The following is a 26,758-nucleotide window of genomic DNA, read 5'->3' as shown; positions in this document are numbered from 1 at the left end:
CTTATGACGGCCAGCTTAATTTGCAGCGACACTGCTGTCTTCCTCATGTTGTCACGCCCCAACAACAAGCTCCAAAAAGCAATTGCAAAGTCTAGAATCAAGACTAGACATCAACAGCTCTCTTCTGCATTCACTAACCACACAAATGAATACACCTGCCTAACGAAACACATCTGTGAAGCCAATTCAACAAATACTTGTAGTACTTTAAAATGGGGGGACCATGTACAAAAGGTGCTGTTATTTCTAAACGGTTCATCCGATATGTATGAAAATACCCTCAAATTAAAGCTGACAGTCTGCATTTGAACCTCATTGTATCCTTTCAAACTCAAAGTGCTAGAGTACAGAACCAAAATAACAAAAAACGTGTCACTGTCCAATTAATTATGGTGCTCATTGTAAATTCACCCCTTACGATGGCTTAAGATTAAAAAAAAAAAAAAATTGATATCACATTAAAAAATAATGGAAAAACACAGTGTCACTCTGTCATACACATACCTAAATATGATGTGGTGTTACACAATAATTCATTCAGTGAGCAGCATTTTTCACTTCTGTATCACCATACTTTTGGGCTATTGTTAGTTTTATCTTGTTGCTATGACAGAATATGATGTTTTGTGCTGAAAGTATATTTTTATGAACTCCCAAATAGCCAATGCTATTTTGCAGTGTGTCATGCTTGGGGGTATAGTTGCAGATGAGACTGCAGGGAGGACAAACTGGACAAACTACTCCACAATGGTGGCCCTCAGAAACTCCACATTTGGTGTATTTGTTGTGTGCCATTTACTAATGAAGCTAGAACACAGAGTTTGTGGTTTCCATTCATATTTTGGCTGCAGAAGCAATGCATGTACGAGTTGCGCATTAGTTAGCCGCTCCAGTAGCCAGTGCTACGCTACTATCAATACAACGCACACATCACTCATACACCGGTATCCAGTTATAGCTAGCCACTGTTACAACATTTTCAGTAATATGGGATCATGCAGCTGAAATCCTCTATGGAAGCAACCTCGCAGCGATCTTATTTATGATCAATAGGCAGTGTTATTCTTTACTTTGGGGTGCTTATTCCGCTCTTACAGTTAGTTTCCAGCCCAAAGCACTGCAAAGAGAGCCAATGTTTTTCTTTCTTTTTTTTGTCAGTGACGTTTCCTTCTGACGTCTTTGACAGCGATCATGACCACATTTATTTTGTGTTTTTGTATAGCTATTTCCGTGGATAAAATCACATTTATTATTATTATTTTCTGTTAAAACATTGAATTAATATCCAGGGAGATAGCCAACTACTTGCAAGTTAGATGACGTGTATAGCCGTTTACTAATACGATTGCATTTCAGGCTGGAAAATAACCCGTTAAACCAGATAAATTGCTGAGTTGTCTTAGAATCTTTATCGCCAAAGAATGTATCAAGTTGGCAGTGTCGTCATAGCAATGGACACTGTAATGGAACTACAAGTACATCACAATGGCTATAACAGCTGTTTTAGAATGTCATTACGTCACCCGGATCATTTTTACAGCCTGGATCAAATTTGTTGTGACAGTTGCCTTTGGAGTCTATTTTTGGTGTTTGTCAACACAAAGACCAGTGCTATACCAGTGAAAGTCAAGAAAGTCATCAGGAAACTGCGGAATAAGAAAAACAGATGGAGACACACCCAAAACCTTAGGCTTATCAAAATCAACTGTTTGGAACATCAGAGAAGAAAGAGCACTGATGAGCTCAAGAATTGCAAAGCGCCTGTTAGCTATCAACTGTAACAGAGAAAGAATTCTCACCATAATGAAGAAAAAAACCCCAAACGCCTGTCAGACAAGAACACTCTTCAGGAGGCAGCTGTGGATGTGTCAGTGGCTACTGTCCATAGAACACTTCGTAAACAGAACTACAGAGGCTACACAGCGACATGAAAACCACTAGTTAGATACAAAAACAGTTTGCTAAGAACTACCTAAAAGAGCCCGTTGTGTTTGGGAAAAAGGTCTTGTGGGAAGATGAGATGAAGATTTATTTGTATCAGAGTTATCAGAGTTGACTAGCTAAGTCATTCACCTGCTCTGAATCCAATTGAATATGTGTTTCATGTGCTAAAGAGAAAACATAAGGCAATTAGCCCCCAAAACAAGCAGGAGCTGAAGGTGGCTGCAGTGCAGGCCTGGCAGCGCATCACCAAAGAAGATACTCAGCACCTGGTGATGTCTGTGGGTCACAGAATTAAAGCAGTCATTGAAAGCAAAGGATAAGCGACAAAATACCAAATATGACTACTTTCATTTACATAAGATGAATATGTCCCAAACATTATGGTCCCCTGAAATTGGACAGCTGTGTATAAAACGTGCTGTATTATCCACACCATGAAACCAAAAAACACCCTGCAAAATAAAAAAGCTAAGAATGTGCACTTTAACCACATGTGAATTGTGTTATCTAAAACTGTGGAGCCAAATAAAGAAAAAAATATGTATTTGTCTCAAACATTATGGTGCTCACTGCATGTGGGTATTGAGTGACAACAGTGGAAACTGCAGGGGGGAAGATAATGCCATGTCTTTTCCAGACTTTAAATTTTGGTTGACTACCTTTTCCCTGCCAAGGCCATTAGGGGAGCCCCCCCAGCCACAGTAACTGAGGCTCTCAGTCACGACTGCATTCCCCATGTGATTCCACACATCTCCCAGCTCGGTTACAAATACAGCAATCGCACAAAACCACTCAGGAGGCCTTCCTGAAAAGGAGGAATTAATTACAGCTTACACATTCTCTTTCAGAGGCCTCATTTTAACTCGCGATTGGTGAATCAGCATTGTCATGGGCACATTCTATGGTGCTAATCAATTTGTGAATATTGGATCACATTTGCAATATGTGAAATTAATTAGAGGTAGCAAACATCACAGCCACCATGAGCTTTGTTTCAATGATAGCTGAGGCCCATTTAACAATAGACAGTAAACAGAGGTGCTTAGAATATGGTCTCATTAAAATATTTATTTCAAAGACCAAAGAACAGAGGATGGGGTTCTTATTCATTGGTTGGGCCAGGCAAGAATATTTGTAGGGGGTAGGAGAGATTATCAGCCATGCATTTTGTGCATAGTATCAAATATATCAAATACACTGTACTGCACTATCCTTTTTTTTTGGTGGGGGGGGGGGGGGTGGGGGTCGGCAGGGCAATTCAGCCTCAGGCCTGCCCCAACACATAATTTCCTCTCAAAATGCTACTGATTCTACTGAAGAATATGGTTGTGTCAGAAAAGTCTAAGGTCCTTATAAAGGCTCTCCCCTTTAAAGTCTGTCCTTCCTTTCTTCCCCTTCCTTTCTTCTCCTTCATCTGATCTAGAGCATGGAAAGGTGAAAGCAATGTGGCAGAAACCTCACCTGGTCAATCAGCTGGTACTTCAGAATAGTAAAGTGAGAAAAAGAACGGAAGGAGAATTCTATATCTTCTAAATTGAAGTTTTTCCATGGAGGCTATAAGAAAAGCAGGACATTACCTCTTTATTTCACAATTGACTAATAAACGAAATTAGCTAAATTCATTTCTGTAATACAATGCCATTATAACATGCACTTTTGAAAATCCACTTAAGGGATTTGCCTCACTGATAACAAAGTGGCTTTGAAAAGTGGGTGGTTTTTGGGTGTTTATGATCATTTTTATGATAACCTCACATGACACAGAGCCAAGTCCAGATGCAGTCTGCTCATACAATGCTGTTTCCAATAATAAATTCAATATATTATGCTTTTACAATGAATTAATGTTTTCTAAAAAAAAAAAGAACAAGCACATGCAACCCTTCATCTCCTCATTTTTTATTAGCTGCTGCATTGTTTGGGCTAATTCAGGCATAACTTCATAAATTCTGCTCAGTACCCAGACAGGTACAATGGTTGTGCCAGCTATTGGACGATGAATTTGTTACACATGTCTGGAGATCCACTTTCTGCCTGCCAACAGCCATTTTCTGGCATTTCATAGATGGATTTTAATTTACTTTTGAAGATGTGAAAACAACAACACTATTAATCACGATTCTCCATCCCAAGAATCCCTCTAGAGTTTTCAATTTGGCCGCAACCGTGGGAAAAAAAACCTTACGTTGGGTAATATCTTTTAACTTCTAGTGTTTGTAATTGCTGTTCATCAACTACAACAGAGGTAGGGCTGGGACTACTTACCAATGTAACAATAGCTATTGATAACGCTGTGAAATCTTTTTTCATGTATAAACAAATGATCTGGACTCCAGTCACTTCTCCAACACTAACTATCAGTCAGAAAGCAGTTCTGTAAAAATCACCACTGATGCTTGGACATGGCTATGCCAAGAAGTATATCTGTCCCTTCCGAATGGGTGTTCAGTAAGGCAGGAGAGGTTGTAAAATTCAGGTCCCATCCGAAACCAAAGAATGTGGACGCAAATCCCTTTTTGAACAAAACCTAAGATGCTTAGTCATGGTTATGACAGTGACATTTGGCTTTTAAAAAATAATAAAATAATAATAAAGTGACAAATGTCAGAAGGCTGTTTATGTTTGACTGTAAACATAATAACTAGTTAATATAACCGCAAGTGGTAATTAATGGGGTCTAAGCAACATGTGACAATTATGAATTTTAAAGCTATAAGGGCACGTTGGATGAAGCGTCGACAAATTATCTTCTCTGTCTAAAAACTTTATATGGTGTTCCTTAGCTTTGAGGTAAACATGCATAAAAGTTTCATGTTGATCAGCCATTGCTAAGGCTGTCACATGTCCACTGACACCTGCTTTTTCAGGCATGACTTTATCATTGTACATCCAATGGGAGAAACAAAGGCGTTACATTGCATTAACGTAAGTAACGTTTCAACTTGATTGGTCAAGCAAGTGAGCAGATTGAGGCTTTTCAATTTATTTTCTTCTTACATCACCACCTACTGGGGACAGTCCACCAGAATTGGCAAGCTGCCTCAGATGCAACCATTGCACATTTATGCCAAGCTGTTTTTGTAAAAAATACATATATATATATATATATATATATATATATATATATATATATATATATATATATTAAATTGACATCTGGAATCACACATTGTGGGTGCCTCCCAATTGCTTATTTTATTCGTCCTTTGTCTCCAAGGTCCTTGTGTGACCTGGAAATTAATCGAAGTGCACCATCTTTGAGGACAAAGACAAAGAGTAGCCTTGTTAAAAAGTAGGTAAGGTAGTAATGGCACGGTGGAGAATTGGACTGTTGTCACTTGAATAAATTTGATAGACCTGCTGTTAAGAAGTAATTATCTTTTGCCAGTTTCCATACAACTGGTGACATCACAAACCAGACCGAATCACAGCGCAGATTTAGGTGAATAATTTTGGAGCTGTCTGTACTTACGTTGGCCTGTGGACTTGTTAGCAAGAGACGCTAGCTAATATTAAACTCTAAAGGGAAACTGTGTAAAGTGTGGGTGTTTTACTTGGATTTCTGAAATATAAATGAGTTGCCTGCAAGGATTATGCAGTTGGAAAAGCAATGGAAAAGCTATTTCCATTTTTAGGCAATTATTAGGCAGCAAGCAAGCCAGTGTCCCAAGTTAAAACATGACTTAGTCCAAGGGGGATTTGAACCCAGCTTTGTCTATCATCCAAGGGTTTCACAGGAAACCAGGGGTGTAGCACAAAATTCTGGACCCTGTACATAAGCAGTCTCTGTGGGCCCCTTTCCTCACTTGATCCATGTATCTCACGCATCATTCCAGGCTTTTCGAGGGCCCTCCCCCAATTTGGGCCCTGGGTAATCAGTCCCACTTTTCCCCCCACTACGACGCCCATGCAGGCAACCAAGCTACCCAGTGAACTATTAGTGAAGAAGCTGCTGAGACTGCAAAATTGTTTATTTAATCATTTATTAATGGAACAGGGTTTTATTTTAAGGAGATTTTGTTTTAAGAAAATTTATTCTAGTTTCACATGTTTAGTAATTTTTCACCCCATTTATCAATTCCTCAAATTTTCTTATCATCCCAGCCCTAAGAGGTATTGTATCTGAGGGTGTTTTTCAACTTCAGAAATAATGCTGAGGGAGAAATGCAGTCCATGCAATAAGTATTTGGACAGTGACATAATTTGTGTTGTTTTAGCTCAGTACTCCAACACGTTGGATTTGAAGTGAAACAATGAATATGAGAAAGTACAGATTGTCAAATGTAATTTTAGGGAATTTACTGTATATATTTTCACACTGTAAATATTTTATTTAATTTTTGTTATTCCAAAAAATTTTCACTGGTCGAATAGACAGTTAAAAACTTCTTTAGTCAACAAGCCTACAACTGGTCTATAAATGGACTTTGGTCTAAAAAAAGCACCCAGTGGTGCAACAGATTACATTTAGATTGCTTACTTGATTTATAAAGCAGAGGCGGCTTGCTTTCACCACTGATTTGTTTTACATATGTTTAATGTCTGTTACTACTTGAAACATCACACAATAAAGCCAGGGCATGCTTCCAACAATGACTCCAATTCAAAGATTTTGATTCAACATTTTTCAGAGATTCGGTTTTTTTGTGCTGTACTTAGGTTGCATATTTTTTATCATCATTAACTGCCACAGCCGGCTTCCTGAAGCATCCATTTTAGGTTCTGTAACCAAGGCAACAATCCTCTTTGATCCTTTATCTACTTAAAAAAAAAATATGCAGAAAATATCATTGGGTAGAAAATCAGTTGTGTGAGTATGTTAATAAGTGAATAAGAGGGAATCAGAAAACTCAGAGAGGTGCTTAATATTTGTATTTCTTTTTTGATCCTGACATTCACAGCGACCAGATCGGTCTTGCCTCCCCTTTTCAGCCTTTCAGATTTGACCCAGCATAAAAACCTGAATTCCATTCTTATCATTTCATTTTTGTCCATCAAATGTATGACCCAGAACTGAACTGGTTGTTACAGTGGCCAACATCATCACTGTCATTAAAATATGTTATTATTTTGTATTACGGTTGACAAATTAACAATATATTGCAGCGTATCACATTTTCCTGAGGACATCTTGAGGGAGGGTAGAATGAAACTAGACAATGAAATATTAATTGTGAAATCAACTCCAAGTTTACATGGCTCCAGTAGAGGTATAATAGGGGATTCTCTGTTACATTTCTGTAAAAACAGAAAAACCAAACCACTTTCTGTATAATTCTAACCAATGGTTATGGTGCTAGATGTTATTGTATTGTTTGTGGGGGAGACTAATAACCTGTCAATTGTAAGGATTTGAACGACAGGCAAGGTGATCGATTCAGACCCAAGACACCAGGTGATGTGAGTTTAGTGTGTAATAAACTGCTTTAACTGATCAGTTGCTCTGCTACTCCAGTTCTGAGTAACATTGAAAGCCAGCAAACCCTGTGGCTCTCCATGACCAGGAGTGAGGACCACTGGTTCAATGACATGCTTTTTGTAACAAACTTCCATCCATGTTCACTTTTCTTCCTGACTCTCCCCATATCAGATCAACTAATTGTTTTTGTAAATTGTATAATTAGTCACTTGACTGTGCTGTTGGAGTGCCTATGGGGACCCCTGCAGGGTAACCATTGAAATACAAGACTAAATCCCTGCATAGAACTTTAAGGCCGGTGTGTCCCAGGCCTTAAAGTTCTATGCCTCCCTCCAGTCTGGTCTTCCTTTCTTCACCTCATTGTTCTTTTGTTTGCAAGCCTTTATTTGTTTTACACCTTACAACATTCATGCTGCACATGCACTCTCATCCATGCACTGATTACATACTGATACTCATCCATACTGGTTGGTATGTTTGTTCTTTTGTACTTAGCATATTCTTTAATAAATATCTATTTTGCTATTCCTTCAATTGTGCCTGTGTCTCCCTTTTGTTGCAAGCCTGAGCCAGTTTGTAACACAATTGTTATGTTCATTAATATTCATTTCTGAATATCCTCTATGAACACAATTAATATTACTCTGCTATATGAAATGTCAGGACGTATAATGGTTTCCCTATTGTCATCATCACCAATATACTGGCCAAAGTGATTGAAAGAGCTGATGAACTGAAAATACCAGTCTTCAGAAATTGTCACATTTTAAAAAATCTTCATATTTCATTTTAATGCCTGCTTTAATTGTCACTTATGTTGAGCTGCAGGCACCACAACATTTAATTCAATATTGCAGCAATGGCTCATGATAAGAGCTTGTTTAAATATCCCCTGGGGTTTTCACTTCATACTTTGAGTGTGTAAATGCATTTTCATATGGTGCAGACAGTCTGCATTTCTGTACCGCAAGAAATCAACACTGCGAGTCGAGCAGCAGGAGCTGAATCCACAGACTACTGAGCAGCGCTTGACTGTCTCAGGCGCCCAAAACATGCAGGGAATCAGCCACAATATTTGGACCCCCTACCAGCACACCCCTCCCATCCCCTCCAAAAACAGACAAATTAAAGTTGTGTTTCGGCGACACATTCTTCATAAACGGTGGCATTTGAGGTGAAGTAATATATTTGTGCTGCCGGGTACTGTGTTTGTTTGGATGTGGGGAGAAATTAATTGATCTACATATTGTGCTTGGAGCTGCGGCATTTTTTCTGTTGAGTGGGCGGCCCCCCAGAGGGCTCCCACTGCAGAAGGCACAGTGCTGGCTGCTGTACAGAAAGTCTCTCCTTGGCTACACACCGTTGCCTAGGACACAGAATGACCCAGACATTTAAAAATAGCACTCTTTGTGCAGCCATGTTAAACCTGTCTTTCAAACTTTGCTTTGCTAATGAGTGGAAAAAAACAATTGTCTGCCAGTGATTGTACCACACACCTTTTGTACCTCATTCACAATTCCAACAAGTTTCCTAACTGCATGGTGCCGTTGTGCTGAATGAGAAATACAAGGCAGAATGAGATGGATCATTCAGAGCATTTGTTCTCTTTATTGTGGTGGGGTGCTGGTGGGGTGCAAACAATCGGTTCAGCACCATCAAAAAGTGACCAAATGCAAAGGATGCCCATCTGGAATATTTGACCGGCCAGCTTGTCTTTTAATTCAGGGGTTCACAGCAGCACCACCACCGTGCCACCCCTGTTCATTATGCATAGTACAAAATAATCCACCTGTCTTTGGTTTGTAAGGGGGACTTCTTGGTAGGGGATGAACCACCCCTGTCCTTTGAGTGACAGGTCTTTTGACTTTGAAAATGAAACTTAACTCACATTATTATTTGAATTTTGACAGGGTAGATACATGACAACGCAGATGTGAAATTGCAAAGAGAAGGTCTACAGTGGATTTTCATTTATGTCAGCCTTGTACAGTGAGAAGTTGGTTGTCCTTGATGGAAAGTAAGATGAGCAATTTAATTATCATTTCCTTTTTGTCATCAATCATACGGTTACAAGAATCTTTTATGAGTTCTGTTTGCATTTTAATTATGATAGGCCTGTGTCATGTATGGTATAGAAAATGAAAAATGAAATAGGATTTACATTTAAATTTTCAAATAGTCAGATGAAGTGTATACAAAATGAAAATTGAAATGTAATTTACATTGAAAAATTCAAATCAGATACAGTGCATACGAAAATGCAAAATGTATTTTTGTACTTGTATTTGAATTACATCATGAATTTTGTGCACATCAAATGGAAATAAATGCAGTTAAGGACAGCAAAGTTAGCATAGCATTTTGTGGCTCAAATAGGCAAATTACTGTTTGAAGATTTAAATATATTGTAAATTTCACTTGCCATAAAATTCAGATTAGAATACCAGGCAGATCTACAGCTACTGTACATACTGTATACAGGTTCCGCAGCAAGGATTTGTTAATGAGTAATTATTAATACAGTAATATTGCTATGAAAACTACAGAAGAAATTTAGAGTGCAGGCAAAAACACCAACAGACTCTTACGGGAAGCAGATCCATTTTAGATTACTTAGTGATGTAAATGACTCCTTTAACAGGAGTCTTTTTTTTTCAGAAGCTGCGTGGCAGATCTATCTAAATGCAGACAATGTTGAATCTGAGGATCCTGTGATCATTCAGATGTGTTGCTGCCAATGCAGTCTCTTATATACTGTATCTTGATATTAGAATACATTCAATGTTTGTTCTGTTTGATTTCTGTTAAATGCTTAACATGCTTCATCCCCAATTATTATTATTATTATTATTATTATAATTGTTGTTGTTATTATTATTTTATTTATTTATATATTTTTATTTGGGGTCCAAGGTAGCTAAGAATAAATCGCAGTAAAGTAAGCCTACAGTAAATGATGAACCATATAGGCTTCATAAAGATCATCAAAAATTAAGCTGACGATTAGACCTGGATTCAAAAATGTGTCCTTAACTCTGGCTAACATTTAAATGGAAGGAATAGTTTTTTCTTCATAAAAGCAAGTTCAAAAACGGACTTGCCAGATTGTATCACTGAAGGAGAATTTTGACTTTTTTCCCATTGAATCCAGGCCACTGCTGTAGTTGATATACTGCAGACTACGTAAAAGTAGACATTAAACTTTAGTTGATATATATTGCTTATCCTATAAATATGTTAGAAGTTTGACCAGGTAACATGCTAGAAATGTGGGGCACATTGGCAGGAAGCCAGTGTGTTCCTGAATGTGTACTTAGATGTAGACACGTGTAACCAAAAGTACAGCCATATCCAAAAATACTTTTAAAGCCTTTCTTCTCAAGTAAAAGCATGTTCAACTAAAAGCAAGCTATACAATTTTAATCACAGTTTAATAGCAATGTACTATTTTGTGGCTGAGATTTTAGCTGTAAATGCCTTTTTATCAAGGAACAGTTGGGTAAAACGTGTCTTTATGCATGTGAACATGTATTTATTAAACACTCCTAGTCTTAAGTTTGAAATTCGAAAAATATGATGGCTGTTGTCTCTAGGAAAAAATCCTTCCTGCTTCATGGTCTTTAATGTCAGTGGGAGAGTAAATGATGAAAAAAGTGATTAGTGGATGCTCTCTGAAAAACACAGTGCTCTGACAGGCATTGCAACAGACACGGAAAACAGCATCTGCCTCTTTCAAACTCCATATTTAGCCTTTTTTTTCCTCTCTAACACACATTAAGCACATCACAAGTGCAGTAACACGCTTTCATGTTATTATGCTTCTTTTTTGCCTTTTAAGTGCATAAGCCACAGAGATATCATCTGTGCTATTTACTACACTGTCTGTTATTTACATTAGAGGAACACACATGATTTTTGCTTGGATGGTAAATAGTTGCGCACACACACGCATGCACACACACACAAACATACACACACACGCACACACACACTTTCAGGCATATATGGCCTGCCTATCTATCGGACCTGCAGATATAATGCTTCCTCTTGTGACAGGGAGGGGTTTGATTTAAACTATTTATTAAAACAAATAGCTCTCATTAGCAGTCATACAGCATCGGGCCTTAATTAAATGTACCGTAAGCCTGTGCCTCAGGGTCGGTCGATTCAGTCAACACCATATTTCAAGTTACACAGAGAAACATTGTTGGTCCACCTATTGCAAACCTGTGGAAAAAATCAGAGGTTCATCTTGTCCATACACACCAGCTTACACCCCCTCAGGCCCACTGACAAATGGCATGTTCACCTACATAGCAACACATGCCAGACCAACAGTATTTATAGTATGGACACCAACATTATTTACGATAGAGACACTGCAGTATGTGACTTGACGTACTATGTTTTTACAGCAAAATGTTTTTTTTACATGTACATCATTTCACTTTTTTTTTTCAAAACACTGTCAAAGTCCTTAAGAATAATAGCTAACAATATATTTATCATATTTATACAGATCCACTGTCTATATTGTTTATAACTGTCTATACTGTTTATATCACATTGTATTGTATTCATATTTATCAATATTGTATTCATATTTATTCACTTATGTACATACACCTTACTGCACTTTACTGCTTCTTTTGCACTTCTGGTTAGATTCTAACTGCATTTCGTTGTCTCAGTACATGTACTCTGTGCAATGACAATAAAGTTGAATTTAATTGAATCTAATCTAATAATGGCAATAACTCATTATTTAACAGTCATTCCTTAAAATAAAAAGATTTAGATTTATAGTTTTATTCTTGTTCATTAAAAGGTTTTTCCCTGACAACAATGCTGCCATTTTATTGGATCTATATATAGTGAGCTCCATAATGTTTGAAACAAATACATATTTTTTTGCTCTGTGCTTCACAATTTTAGATTTGTAATCAAACAATTCACAAACAATTCTACTGTACATCTTGGTTTACCCTGTAGAAACTGCAGCACTTTCTGTACTTTTTGGCCCCTATATTGAGGGGATCAGTGGCTCTATTATGATGTGAGGGGCATTTTCTTGGCAAGGTTTGAGTTGACTTGTCCCCTTAGAGGGAAGGATCACTGCAAATCAAAACAAAGTTATTCTGAGTGATCACCTTTATCCTATTATGAAACATTTATTTCCTGATGGGAGCGGTCACTTCCAGGATGACAATGTCCCCATCCACAGGATACGAGGAGTCACTGAATGGTTTGATGAGTATGAAAATGATGTAAATCATATGCTATGGACTTCACAGTCACCAGATCTCAACCCAGTTGAACACCTATGGAAGATTTTGAACTGACGTGTTAGACAGTGCTCCCCGCCACTATCATCAAAACACCAAATGAGGGAATCTGTTTTGTAAGAAAACAGTTCCATCACCCAAATAGAGTTCTAGAGACTTGTAGAATCTATGCCAACACACATTGAAGCTATTCCTGTGGCTCGTTGTGGCCCAACACTTTACTAAGACACTTTATGTTGGTTTTTCCTTTAATATGTCACCTGTCTGTGTGTGTGTGTGTGTGTGTGTGTGTACAGTATATATATACACTGCATTATTAATGAACAGTTGTTGTATTTTAATACAAATAACAGCATTTTTTTGCAAACTGCAGTGACTTGCTTCTTCTTCCCCTCCCTCCCCTTTAAAAAATAGGACAGAAGATCTAAACCCTAAAAGGGCAGCCAAGCACTGCACAACTGCACAATGGATTGTTACACAGTTCAAAGAGTGAAGTCTGGTGGGCAATGAAGTGAGACAAGGCCTGCAGCTGCAGAGAGGAGGAAATGTGTTGTCTCTGTTCTGGCTTTTTACCAAGTGAGTAGCTGGATTGACGGGGATGTGGAGCAAGGGGGGTTCTGTGCACTGAGTGCATTCCTCTATTGGGTATCATCAGTCAACAGTTCGACTGGCTAGTTGGTGCACCCACTAATCCTTGCGCCCCATTGTGATGATGTGCCTTGTGGCAAACACCCTCACAACCTAAACTGAACTGTTCACAAACTAAACCCTGCTAGTTATTTTTTCCAAAGTGAAATTTAAAGAAGCATGGAACCATTTTTACTAGCACTGTGGGCTAGGAGTGCAAATATTTCCGTCAACGTTTTAGAAAATCATGTACTGTGTTGCACCTCCTATTAATCAATATTCATTTCCAATTATTTCCTGCTACTTTTTTTGTGTTGCTTAATTGTAAAAGTGCATACATTGTGATTGAGTCATATGCATTCAAAATTCATTTAGTAATGATAGCTTCCTCACTTACAGTATCATATGTTGTAAAAATGTGAATGGTGAGGGGCAGTTATATCTTAATGAGTATGAAATTTATGCATTGTTTAGGTTCTGCATGTGCTTCTATTGCATGCACTGCATCCATAGATGTGAATGCCGAAAAGGTAGCCGCATAATTATTAAGAAATAACAATGTGTTCATCCCTTACTGCGTTTTGCTGACTGACTGATCTGAATTGTTAATATCCGTATGTTTTTTTTGAAAATATGTTGTCCCTTGTTTGTTCCTAATGCACTATACCCTGTAATTAGATGCCTGTGTGGTTTTGTGTTCTTTAATTACTTACTTGTTTGTATATGGATTTTGGGTACATTCTGTGGAGCAGGTGCATGTGGTCATAGGTGCCAGGGGAACGCTGAGGAATCACCATCTCCCTGATTTATCTATTTACTTATTTATTAGTTTCAAATTATCCAAAGAGAATAAGAATTTGATTTTAAAAAGATGTTCTTACAATATGCTTCTATGACTTAACAAAATAATGTCCTGTGCCTCATTTACACCCCTTTAGAAGAGTGGGTTTCATTAAATATTTTGCTACAGTAATAATCCCAATGGCCTTAAATAAAAAAAAAAATATTAAGATAAAAAGGTGCGGCAAGCAGTGGTGTTAGCTGCCCCATACTGGTTTGATGCCATAGACTATACACATAGGCACACTGACACACACGCACATGTGCACATGTATTCTTGCACTGATGTAGATGAGAACATACACAGGTTCACACACACACACACACACACACAAACACATGCACACACAGACACGTGCATACACAGACACACAGATTCAGTTGTATGTCAGTTAAAGATGTACTGCAGCTAAGCAACATTTAGCCTAAAGTGTTATTTTCAGCCATATTAAAGTCCCTCTTCCCCCTCCCAGCTCAACTTGGCAATGTTGTCTGATTGTGGCCTTCTTTCACAATTGCCTGGAGTGACAAAGGATTATATAACAATGAAACATGTTTGACAGTGCTTTTTAAGACAGTGCACATACTGTCTCAAGTCTAATTACTTTGCAATTTTGCTCAAGCGTGTATCAAAAAACTAATTGGCTGACTGTTAAATTGGTCACAAATTACACAAAGTTAGCATTCCATGACAATTAAATTCCAAAATTCAGATGTTATTTAACCTTTTTTGGCTGGACCGCAAAAACGGGGACAGCCCTACAAACACGAATGTCTGTGAGTGACTGACTGACTGATGAAGTTGCACCATTGGTCGGCCGAGTTATGAAGTTACACCATTGGTCAGCCGGATCACGTGTGTTAGGTCCAGCCATATACTAGGTTTTAACCCGGTCTTGTTTGTATTCTGTTGATGTTCTTTACAAATTAAAGCACTAGAATATTCTGAAATGAATCATTACTATTAGTGAGGATGGGCTACAGCAAATCCTTAAAATGGCATGCTTTGCTTGAGTAACTACAAATTAAAAAGAGCACATTTTGTAACCTGTATCAAATATTCATTATCCTCATATCGTGTACACTCCTCCTCAATATACATCGTCTAGGCAGCAATTGTGCGGTTTGACATTTTTCGAAAACATCCTGTAATTATGGCCCATTCTCTTGATGCTCCAACATGCAGCCTCCACAAATAATTAATCTTCATTTGTCACTGTGACACATCACAATGTTTCTTAATTGGACACAAAATTAAAATTTGAAATCAATAAAAAAAGGCTATGACAGTGAAAAAGGAACCCGTAAAAATCATCAATCCATTGAAAATGACTTGCCTGGACAATAAGACTCTTGAAGATGTACACTCGGTCCAGATGAGGTTTGTACAAGTACATTTTTGGTCACAATTTTGACATGCCCTGTCACCCAGCAAATCCTGTCTAGGTAGCTTTTTAGCTTCCTACCAACTACACCACAGAAAAAAAAAAAAACTTCCAAAAGACAAGAACAGAACTAGAAACCACAATCCATACCCTCTTCCCCCCACAAAAAATGGCAAATTTCAACCAAGTTAGCAGGAAATTAAGCTTCAGATTTTACCCCATGATCTCAAGACTGAATGAATACTGGAGCAGAGCTGATCCAGTTGCACAGCTATTCCTGCTGAAATGCAATTCGGTGGCCTGGGGGTTTAAAGCTGGGCATTGAACTCCTGATAACTTTTTTTGCAATTGCCCCATAGATGACAGGCAACAGATTCTCTTGTCACTTTGTTTTGATTTTTCTTCAGGCGGGGTTGGGGGGGTTGCACGCTTCTATTGATTGATCCCTGCAGGATGCTACATAGACGACACAGGCAGCCCGTTGTCCCAGGCACAGCACTTTTATTATGCGCTATGTTGTATGAAAGCTGTAATGGTTTAAATAAAGAGAGGGGGCATACATCTGTGCCGGGGGAAGACATCCTCTAATAGACCCTTAAAATGGAGGCACAGAGTGCAGCTGCAGCTGCATCTTTCATTCCGAGACACTCCAAATTTGACTGAATTATTTAGCATGCAAAGTGACAAAGATGTTTACTGCCAAAAACCAACACATGGACAGCTTAGGTAATATGAATAGAACAGCAATCTTCCTCAAAGTACATAAAATAAATTACTTTCACTCATACAAAACCTATCCATGCAAGGAAACATTTCCAATCAAATTTGGACTGCCATTTTTTATTCTCACCTGCCCTTTTTTCAATCATGGAAGACAACTGCATTGTGTGAAGTTATATATTAAATCCTTTGGAAATTGCCACTCCACATTAATAAGCATATTAAGTTATCACTACAAATGAATTATGTTCATGAACTCTATCAGGTTACGCAAACATTAATGAATTAATAAGTAAATTACCCTAGTCTCTATCATCTGGCAGAACATCAGAATAAATTGCAATAAATTGCTCCATCTCCAAAATTATCATAATACGACATGATTTGTGTACAGAAATTGAAACTGTCATGAAAAATAACAGCGGCTGAAAGATAATAGCATAAAGGTCACATGATGTGTGAGAACAATGTTGAAATGCATCGTTTCTTCAGATGCTTATTAAAAACTATTTTCCAAAACACATCAAACTTTACTGTACAGTAATGCAGTAATTACAATATTTATGAGTTGAGACGAAGGTTGTGTTTTAAATGTTTGTTTCATTTTACATATACAATATTATGGTCTGTTGGTTACCCAGCCAATAGAGCAGCGTTTTAAAAATTAGCACTGATATTCAAAATGTTGGTGGACGGAAAGGTGACCGCCAAGCCCTCCTTTGTCTACCGACACCACAGTACAGCATATTTTATTAGGATCAAATACAGTGTGACTCCATACTATGACTTTATCGTTACAAAAACAGAGATACATTAGCTACGAGAACATGAAACAATACAGTCATAGTGAGTCAGCCAATAATGTCAAAAAGTTAGTCCATTTTTTACTTTTAACAATCTTCCCCATTTTCATTAATTAAATAAGCTAACCCCCTTTTTTATCTTTCTTCTGCAGTGATTCTTTGAATTCTCCACAGAACTAAAGGGAATTCCTGGTTAAAGCCCTAACTCCCCACAGCAAATGAACATGATCTTCCACGGCATTGAATGGATGCAACACTGCTGTATGTTTGGATTTCTGGAGAGACGTGACCACTGGCTCAGTGTGTTCATCCCACATAGGACTCACCGGTCCTCCCCTGCTGCTCAGCTTGTCAGTGTTCACAAAGGCTTTCCTAACTGCCAGGCTTAACTCTACCTGTTCTCCTGGGATAGGTTCTGTTTAAACCTCAACATAGCCTTTCATCTCCTAAAGGCCAGGCACTGACCTCTGTTGAAAACAGGCCACAGGATAAGAATCTTAACACTGCCAAGGAAAGGAGAGCGCTGCATAGACTGTATGTGTCTGAGTGTGTGTGTGCCTATGTGTGTGTATGTACATGTATGTGTGGGTATGTGTGCCTCTGTGTGTGTACATGATTATGTATAACCGAAACATGCTTCCGAAACATTGTTCGCTTACCATGTTAATTGATGACACAGGTCCGATGCTGTTGACATATATGTCCACATCAATGACGGTTGGTTTAACTGCAAAAGGACAAAAAATAAAAATGGTTATCACTGAAATACATTCACACAATCAGAAGGACTTCACTTTTTCTTCTCCAATTCCACATGCTGCATGTCTTTCAGAACAATAATATATAAGCAATAGAGCCAGACCTGGCAAACAATGTTCACAGACAAGCAAGTGCATATGTAATATCACTATAGTATTAAACCTAAGGCAACTAATTCCAGTCTAGAGCTACAAAACAAAATATAAATACACACAGAGAAAAGGAAAAATGCCTCATCTGGCCTTGCTAAAACCTTTATGAAAATGCTGGTTGTTTTGAATACAAGTCCTTCTGAGAGATGTATTGATGTTGATTGTTTGCTGCGCTGTGCCAACATGTGGCACTGCCTGTTAAGAGATTTGCTGCGCACATTCAGTTACCGTCCATTTTTTGATTTTATTAATTTTCCACTTTGGAATGACAGACCAATTCTCCTACCAGTAAATGAGTGGGTCTCTTTTTAAATATTATAAAACCTTGTGCTTTTCTTGCGGATTTAAGAATGTAACAATACATAATGACAAAGACAGGGCATTCACCCAATTGGTGCTCATCATTTACTTAGAAACTAAAACATTCAGAACCTAGGCTTGGACACTCCGAGGATCTCTGTCTGAACTACATGACCCAGTGTTAAAATTAAAATAAATAAATAATAATTTACCTGTAGCTAATTTTCACCTTTGCCCCCGTATTCAGCTGACAGAAATCAAAAATTCCAATGTAATTTCCGTTATAGAAAAACATTCCACACAGTATTCTGTACCTTGGTTGTGAAAGATACTACAAAAAACTGACTGAAATGATTGAGATTAAGCACACAATCATCAGTGTGGCATATCACCTGATGAATGTATGTACTTTTAAATCCTACTTGTAAGTAGACTTAACTGATCTTCTTAGCATTATATGTATCCCCTTTTCATTCTGAGTGTCGCTGTCCTTTTGTTAATCTATTTGTGTCATTTAAAAAAAAATACAATGTGCCACCCTCAGTGAGACTACAAAAAATGATGATTGCCAATAAATAAATAAATTTCATATATAGGAAATATGGAAATGGAGTAGTTCATACTACAGGTTAGCACTATGGTTGAAGATGACTAGGAGAGATGACTCATATCACAGGTGACCTGCTCCATATTCTGTTTTCATTCACAATACATTTCATTTGTAAACAATAACCTGAACCTGAATAACTTTAATGTGATATTGGTGTGGGAAAAAATAAATAATACTGGTGATCAAATAAGATCATTTTAGAGGACTGCTTTAAAATACATGATTGCTCAGGTGTGTGAACACACAGATTCAGCATGAACACTAAGTAGTCAAGACTAACACTCTGGTATGAAATTCCAAATATTCAGTATATGAGCAGAACTGAATTTTTTTTAGAAAAGGAAAATTTCTACATTTACTCTGCATTTTGTGAAGAAAAAAACCTGATGTAACCTGAGCTAACAATGTTTATGCTCTTGACATCTGTGAGACTATGAGCTGGTTAAAATTAAATGAAAATTAAAAATACAATAGTGAAACAATGCAATTTATTGAATTCAAACTCACCAACGTTTGATTTGAATAACTACAAGATGGCCTGGATTCAATATGGATTCAATAAACATTTATCCTTTACTTTGACCAGGAAATAAATACAAGTTTTCTATTTTACTGCATACACAGTTTGGCAACAGCAACCAGTGTAAAAAATTTCCTTTTACATATATAGCCATTAAACCTGACTGGGATGATGACAGCTTAATACAAAAGGACCACAAATGAAGAAACAGGCCTAAAAATCATATGTACTGCATCAAAGCTTTAGATATATATATAATACCTGAGTAGTGATAGCCACCTAGGGTTTCTACAAGAACCCATTCAACCCATTCAGAGTTCAGTGAAACTGATGTAACACCATCTCATATTTCAAGGCCACTTCCTAATGACTGAAGGCTGATTCCGATTAGGGTATTTTGGTGAGTGTACATCAACTGAGATAATCCCATATGACTGTTACTTCCGATTACAAAGTTTTTTAATCACTGGGGGATGTGAGACAAAACATCTAATTAATTCTGTTCAATAAACACACCTATATGTTCAGCCTGATTTGCAATTCTGGTGTAAAAGGAACCCTATCTCTTTTTCCTTTGTTTCTTTTTTTATTGCAATTGGAAACACTTCGATTCATTTTGTGCTCACTTCCCTTTGAACAGTCAGTCACAATACTCTCAAATAAAATCCTTTGGCATAAAAAATGTATGTCTTGTGTTCACTGCTCTTAGTTGGGAGAGGAAGTACTGCTGAAAAATCTAACATGAGAGAGAGAGAAAGAGAGCAAGAGAGAGAAAAGGGGACTTGCAGCTCGCAATTTATCAAGATGCTTCGGATAGCAGTTCGCTTTAATGCACCCAAATGAACAGAATAATTAAGTACATTTAAGTAATTGCTGGGCCTTGGTACAAAAGAAGAACATGTATGCTATGAACGTCCATCCCAATCCCCATCCACCCCACCCCCAGGAATTGAATCTCAAACCACCTTGTGTCTCAGGATCAAAGAAACATTTTCACACAGTAGCTCTTTTGTGAGTCATAGTTACTTCCATACAGGGTACTCTGTCCTTCTGACTGGGAAAATGCACTGAACTCCATAAATATTACAAGGTTTGATGGTTCAGAAGTAACGTCACATTACCCTTTACATTTCCATAGTTTCCTAGGGGGTACGTTTGTGTGTTATTTAAGAGAAACTGCTCTGTTATTACTGTAGGGAAGAGGTACACTTTGGCTGAACGAGCAGAATGAAAGATGGGGGGGTGGGGCACTGTGTATAAGCACTGTGGGTAGTGAGGTCATTCATAGTTCAGAGGGGAACATGTATGTTTCTGTGAGAGCGTGTTTCTGTGAGAGCCTATGAGAACACCATCCTTCCCATTCATGACAACATTCAGGAATTTCTCTCCATGAATAGGTTGAGCATGAGCACTATGAATATATGGGAGGTGCTTGGCCCTAATAGTGAAATTCTTGTGGTTCAGATCTGGCCAAAGTCCACCATTGTGACATGGCCCGGCTAGAATGTGGAATCTGAAGTGACCCATATTTCATTGCTATGGACAATCCAAAGGTGAACAGTATTTTATATACAATAAGTGGCCCAAAGTTCAGCCAGAAACTGTGTATTTCCCTCTATGTTGACACCTACATAAAATCCCCATCATACTGTATGCCAGAAGCGGCTCGAAGCTGGGCCAGACAGTTGAATTAACTGCCGACATAAGGTCAGAACTGGGCCATCTTTATCGTCATACGATTATGCTGGCTCTTTGCTGGAGTCGGCTCAGAGTTGTGTGAGGTATGTACAACCTTCATTAGTGGATCAATGCATGTAAATCCAAAAATGGAAAAGGCAAATCTCCACTCCCAGCATGATTACAGATGGCTCAAATTGTCCCCAGGAGCATAATTTAGGCATAGGCTACTAGCAAATAAATAAATAAAAACCTGGCACTAGCTGTTACTTTAGTCCAGTTTCTGAATTCAGATTTAAGAGATGTACCAAGGCTATTCAATTTGGTTTGACTTGGCAGCTCAAAGGACTAAAACAAAAAAAATAAACAACAACAACAACAAAAAAAAAAACTCTGGCTGGTGTCTTCTCTTGCTAATGCTGCTAGTGGCAGCCACTCTTCTGGCAAATGCCACTTCATCTGGGCTTTGGGCCACTACATACCCATTTTTCCATTGTCCCTGGAACAAACTCACCGCAGAACAGTGAGCATCTGTCAAATGTTCTGCAGTTACCATCTGTCGAAATACAAAAGAGGTTATGGATTTCCCCTGCAAGGGGATGGCACTGCCAGTCTCATACACCGTGTTTCTAAGATGTACAATCGAACACCCGTTCTTTCAAATTATTTCGAATGTGTTGCTTCACATACTTTGATAACCTACTGACTCAGACAGAAAAAAGCAGGCAAAAAAGACACACTGTAAGAGAAATTATTTGTTTTTTCTGATGGAGTGATTCTGTTTGAAATTTCCTATTGAATGCAATGCTGCCTGCCTTTGGGTATAAGTTTAATCTTGACTCACTGACTGGCTCCTCAGCACAGGTCTTTGTGCAGAACCTTGTCTGGCTGTTGAATTGAGTATAAACATTCATGCAGTGGTGGCCATTTTCGAAGCCAGAGCCAAATACTTTGTGTTTTGCTTCTTTCAGCAGAACACATAATGAACATATTTTCAAGGAATTAAATAGGTTTTGTAAGTGTTTCTTTGGGTTCACGATTCACCAAGGACCTGCTAGATGAGTCACTGTCTGAGGGGAATGGTTGTCCTCCCTATTGCCTCATCTTTATGCCTAAGATGGGGAGTTGGGCCTTAAGAAGTGGGTGTATACACTGGTGAAAAGACACAGATGAAGAAGAACAGCACCAATACCAGTCTTCTCCAGGTTTTGTTCAAGGAACAAGATGTTATATAACAAAATTACATTAAAAAAACCTGCTATGAAACATGCTTCATATTCTCATTAGCATCATCCCTGTTTTGAAGCTGAAGCCATGGATAAATCATCATTGACAGGGTTCTTTAATAAGTTCTGTTTATCAAGCCTTTTGACTAATATATCAAAAATACAGAATCTAAAACATTCAATTTTCTAATTGTATTGAGCACTGATCACCAATCAAGGCAATGTTGATGTGTCTTTGCTTTACTTTATTCTTATCCCTGTAAGAAGATTTATTGTTGACAGTTTTTCTATCCAAGTTTTGTGCTGGTTTTTATTTATGTCGTGTCATCAGATGCTCTTAACGTTTCAGTATTGGTGGTACACATGTGCCTTTCAAATATTGCCATAAACCATGTCTCTTTTTTGTGTGGCCACAAAGTAATAAGGCATCATTTAAGAGTAATGCAATCCAGGTGAAAACAGACTTGTATGTGCTTGGGGATATAAGAGTAAATGATTCTTGCATATGCACTCGTTGCTGGCAGGTGCAAATTGCAGGAAATAAGAAAATGCTGGGACAAGAAAGTATGGAAGTGTCAATTTTTAGTTGAAATACAGAATGTCAGGACTTTTGGCAACCCTAAATATGTGGTTCAACACCACCTTTATATGCCCCTTTGTGCTCTAACTTGCTGCTCTCTCGGTTATGGATTATTTCAGAGTTACGCTGTAAAGACGGTTCCTCTCTATTTGACACTCAGTATTACTAAACATCCTAGCTAGCAAGCATACAGTGCCCACTAGTAGCCCTGTAGTGGACCACTAGCAGGCCTTGATGAGGTTTAACTGTCAAGTTGAGGATCTCTGAAAACAAATATGTTTGGGGGATGATCCTGCTGTGGACTGCTGTAGTGTCAATTTGCTATAGTGCCAATTTCCAATAGGCGAATCCTTGTTTAGCTGGAGTTTGTGAAATGGACGTTTCTTCCGCCACCAGCAACGGCCAGAGATCAATGCCATTCCTGTTGTCTGTGCTTCCTGAAATTACATCTGGGCTTTCTCATGTGTGTCACTAGCTTTGCCAAACAAAGACTCAAAAAATGCATCACATGCCAAAATGTAATATGTTCTGAATTTTTTTGTTGTTGCAACTACTGTATTAGGACTGGCTCACACAAGCCACATCAGTAATGAATGATTTGCACTCATGTGTCCAGATACACCTGTATCTCCATGTATTACCTGCTTTGCAAGGCTTTGAACATCACCTAATTAGCTCCTGAGCAGTCTGCTAGTCTTTTTGTTAGTGCTCTTTTGAAAGATGCTCAACTGACAGTGCACAGTAAATTGTATTGGAAGGCATAACAACCAGTACTGTCAAACTAATGGGATAATTTGCAGTTCAAAAGAATTATGCTCTGGATCTGAATACAATGGCAAGCCCAGAGAGGTGATGACTGACCATATCTAAGCCTATGAAAAATATAATAAATACAAGTTCTGTTGCCTTTCTCTATCAACTGGGATTTCATAGGGAATAAATAATTAGATCACAGACAGTATGTAAAGGCCAGAGCAAATGTGACGCCACACTGTGAGGTTCAATCTCTTACTTTCTGTAACATCAATGCACCCTTGAATAAGAATATGTCCTCACATTGGATATAACATTACCTAAAGCAAAGGCATTGTATTTGAAAAATGAAATGGCTGCCAGAAGCTGGGATGTGGTGTGTGGTCCACACGAGTTGCCATTTGCACTCGTGTGGATTCCTCTACTGGGCATCCATCTTGTCTCTTGCAATCTTCCTGTCTATTATCATTTTCTCCACAACCCCCCCCCCCCTTTCTTGCCTGTTGTCACCCACTCCTCCATCTTCTCCAGGTTCCCCAACACCCCCCATGAGAATGGGAGAAAATCACCATTATTCACATTTGGAGTGTCAGGTGACCCCCATCATGGGGGCTGATGGGAGATCAGCTTTTATACACAGCCAGCTTGTCAAACGTGACAAGAAACAAATTAGGAGCAATCAACCCCATCTGCCATGTATGCTCCTACTCACTTTGCCCCCGTCTGTTCATCAGCATACAAGGAGGACTATTAATATGCAGATGTTCTGCAGTGCTCTGCAATGGCCATGCTGATGAAAAAACACGGCTATGACTGGAAAACAAATTAAGACCTAATGACCTCATGAAAAATTCTGACGAAAAAGATACACATTCACTTGACGCTTTTTAATTGCGAATACATGGACTTCTCCATTCAACCCTCCCCCTTTCCTAAAAGTTGGCTGAAGGGAGGAGAGGAACTGTTTTGTCCTCCGCAACAGTGAAACAACATCTCTCCAATCGATAGGAAACCAAAATAAACTATGAGTGAATTATCTTCCATCAATCGCCTGGGCCTGCATTTACCCAGCAGCACCCATTCTCTTTGTCACAGCCGACGTCTCCCGGTTTTGTCACAACTGCATTTTGCCAGACAAATGTAATTAAATACTGGTGGCAGAGGGGGACAAAAAAATCGAAGAGTACGATGTTTGTGTGCGATAAGTTAGGCATGTGTCTTGAAAAGATGCAGGGAGTTGGAGGGCTTGGTTCTGGGTGCCAAATTTCTCATCTCTTTTGCCCTTATCATAATAGCATTTAATGGGACTTCTGTAAAAAACAAAAAAAAACAGAGAAACCATTTGCCTTTTTGAATTATAGATTACATTTTAATCAGCTAGGCTTCCCCCACTTTCTTTAATTTTGATTAAATTGTAGTGCTTTTACAAACACTTTTTGCCTAGTTTCAGATATTTGAAGCTGCAAATTTAGACCTGTTTTTCCTACCCAATTTGGAGGACACAAGTTAGCAATTAACCCTTCTGATCTCAGCCCTGTTGTAGAAATTGGCATACATTATATTCTAGAGATCCAAAAAAGTTTCTCCCCAAATCAACAAATTGCTAGCCACAACTTTCATGGGAGGGAATATACACTCCACTACAAACAGTAAATTGCAGTCAAAATGTCATATAAGAAAATAAAAAAATAAACTTTTCACCCCTATTTGAACTAAAAGACAAAATAATCGCTTATATCTTTTTGAGTATATGCAAGTGTGAGAGTTCTGGTTGGGGGTGGTCAGGGGGCACCACAGAAGCTAGCCCCAAGTTTGGGGTTGATACCAGTATTAGACATGGATAAATGTAGGTTCCAATGTGGTGGTGGATCTGGAAATATGTTCAAGCTGGCATACAGAAAGCTACAGAGGACAAAATTAACATCAGAGAGTAGAGGATAAAACCACCTGCCTGATACTGAACCAGTGGTATCCTCTATGCAAAATTACACAGACTGGTTTAGATACCTTTTTCAAGCACGCATGGTTATTATGTATTATTAGTGCAGAAGCAGATGTGTACATGGTTACTGTCTTTAAAGCATTTGACTAATACTTTTTCATTCTTATTGATCAAAGGGTAAAGAGTATGTCCATGACAGGCTGCATTTGGCCCATGGGCCACTTGTTGAGTAGCCCTGGACACTGTGTAACATCCAGGTATCTGTACGTAGGGTGGGAATTCTTAAGGATATGGGATGATCTATTTGTTCTCTTTTTGAGATATATATGCCCACCGTTCACTGTTCTGTGCACAACAAAGTCATTTCCAAATACAGCAATGGTACTGTGCCATTAAAACTACGGAAAGCAAAGTAATGAGTGCTAACATTTTAGATGTGACATTTCATTATTATGTGCAAACTCTTGCAAAAACAAGGAGTTCATGAATTGTATATTCCTAAATTATGAGTATGAAATTAATTCACTATTTTTAGCCAGGCGTCTGCACTTTCAATGAAGTTCACAGAATGTGCTGCTGCAAAAAACATCAGTGTAAATGCATTTCCTTGTACACAAGGCATACAACACAGGAGCTTCAAATTTCAAGCTTCTTATTTTTGATAACCACTAGCATGGATGCAATGTCTACAGAAGCCATTCTTAATGTTTTGTTTGGAGCCCTATGACGTGTGAAGGTAATTGTGTGTCATGCCTAATATCTGTCATAGATTCTGTAATTTTCCAAACACATCCCCACTTTTACATTGTATGTATGGTAGCAATGCTGGCAAGGAACTTGCACCACCGATACTAAATGCCTTTCATTCACACCAAATCGAAGGTGTCAGCCCTAGTATGAAAGCAAGGACGAAAATACTCTACTGATCAATGGCAATACCAATAGTGCCCTGTATTAACTAGAACTATATAGGATGTAGGATGGAGTGTAGCACAGTGGGTAAGGAACTGGGCTTGTAACCAAAAGCTCGTAGGTTCGATTCCCGGGTAAGGACACTGCCGTTGTACCCTTGAGCAAGGTACTTAACCTGCATTGCTTCAGTATATATCCAGCTGTATAAATGGATACAATGTAAAATGCTATGTAAAAAGTTGTGTAAGTCGCTCTGGATAAGAGCGTCTGCTAAATGCCTGTAATGTAATGTAATGTAATGTAA

At 38.3% G+C, this 26,758-nt stretch overlaps 1 protein-coding gene across 1 annotated transcript in view; it reads right to left on the bottom strand.

Moving 5' to 3' along the window:
- Positions 1-26,758, bottom strand: part of LOC135250566 (gamma-aminobutyric acid receptor subunit gamma-3) — a 181,669-nt gene that overhangs the window by 131,305 nt on the left and 23,606 nt on the right. Inside the window, exon 3 of the mRNA XM_064326992.1 lies at positions 17,683-17,750. Coding sequence (XP_064183062.1) covers positions 17,683-17,750 — 68 coding nt within the window. The remainder of the gene's footprint in view (positions 1-17,682; positions 17,751-26,758) is intronic.

This window comes from Anguilla rostrata, chromosome 3, assembly GCF_018555375.3.
Source record: "Anguilla rostrata isolate EN2019 chromosome 3, ASM1855537v3, whole genome shotgun sequence".
Lineage (NCBI taxonomy): Eukaryota > Metazoa > Chordata > Actinopteri > Anguilliformes > Anguillidae > Anguilla > Anguilla rostrata.
This window is presented reverse-complemented; position numbering and strand designations above follow the sequence as displayed.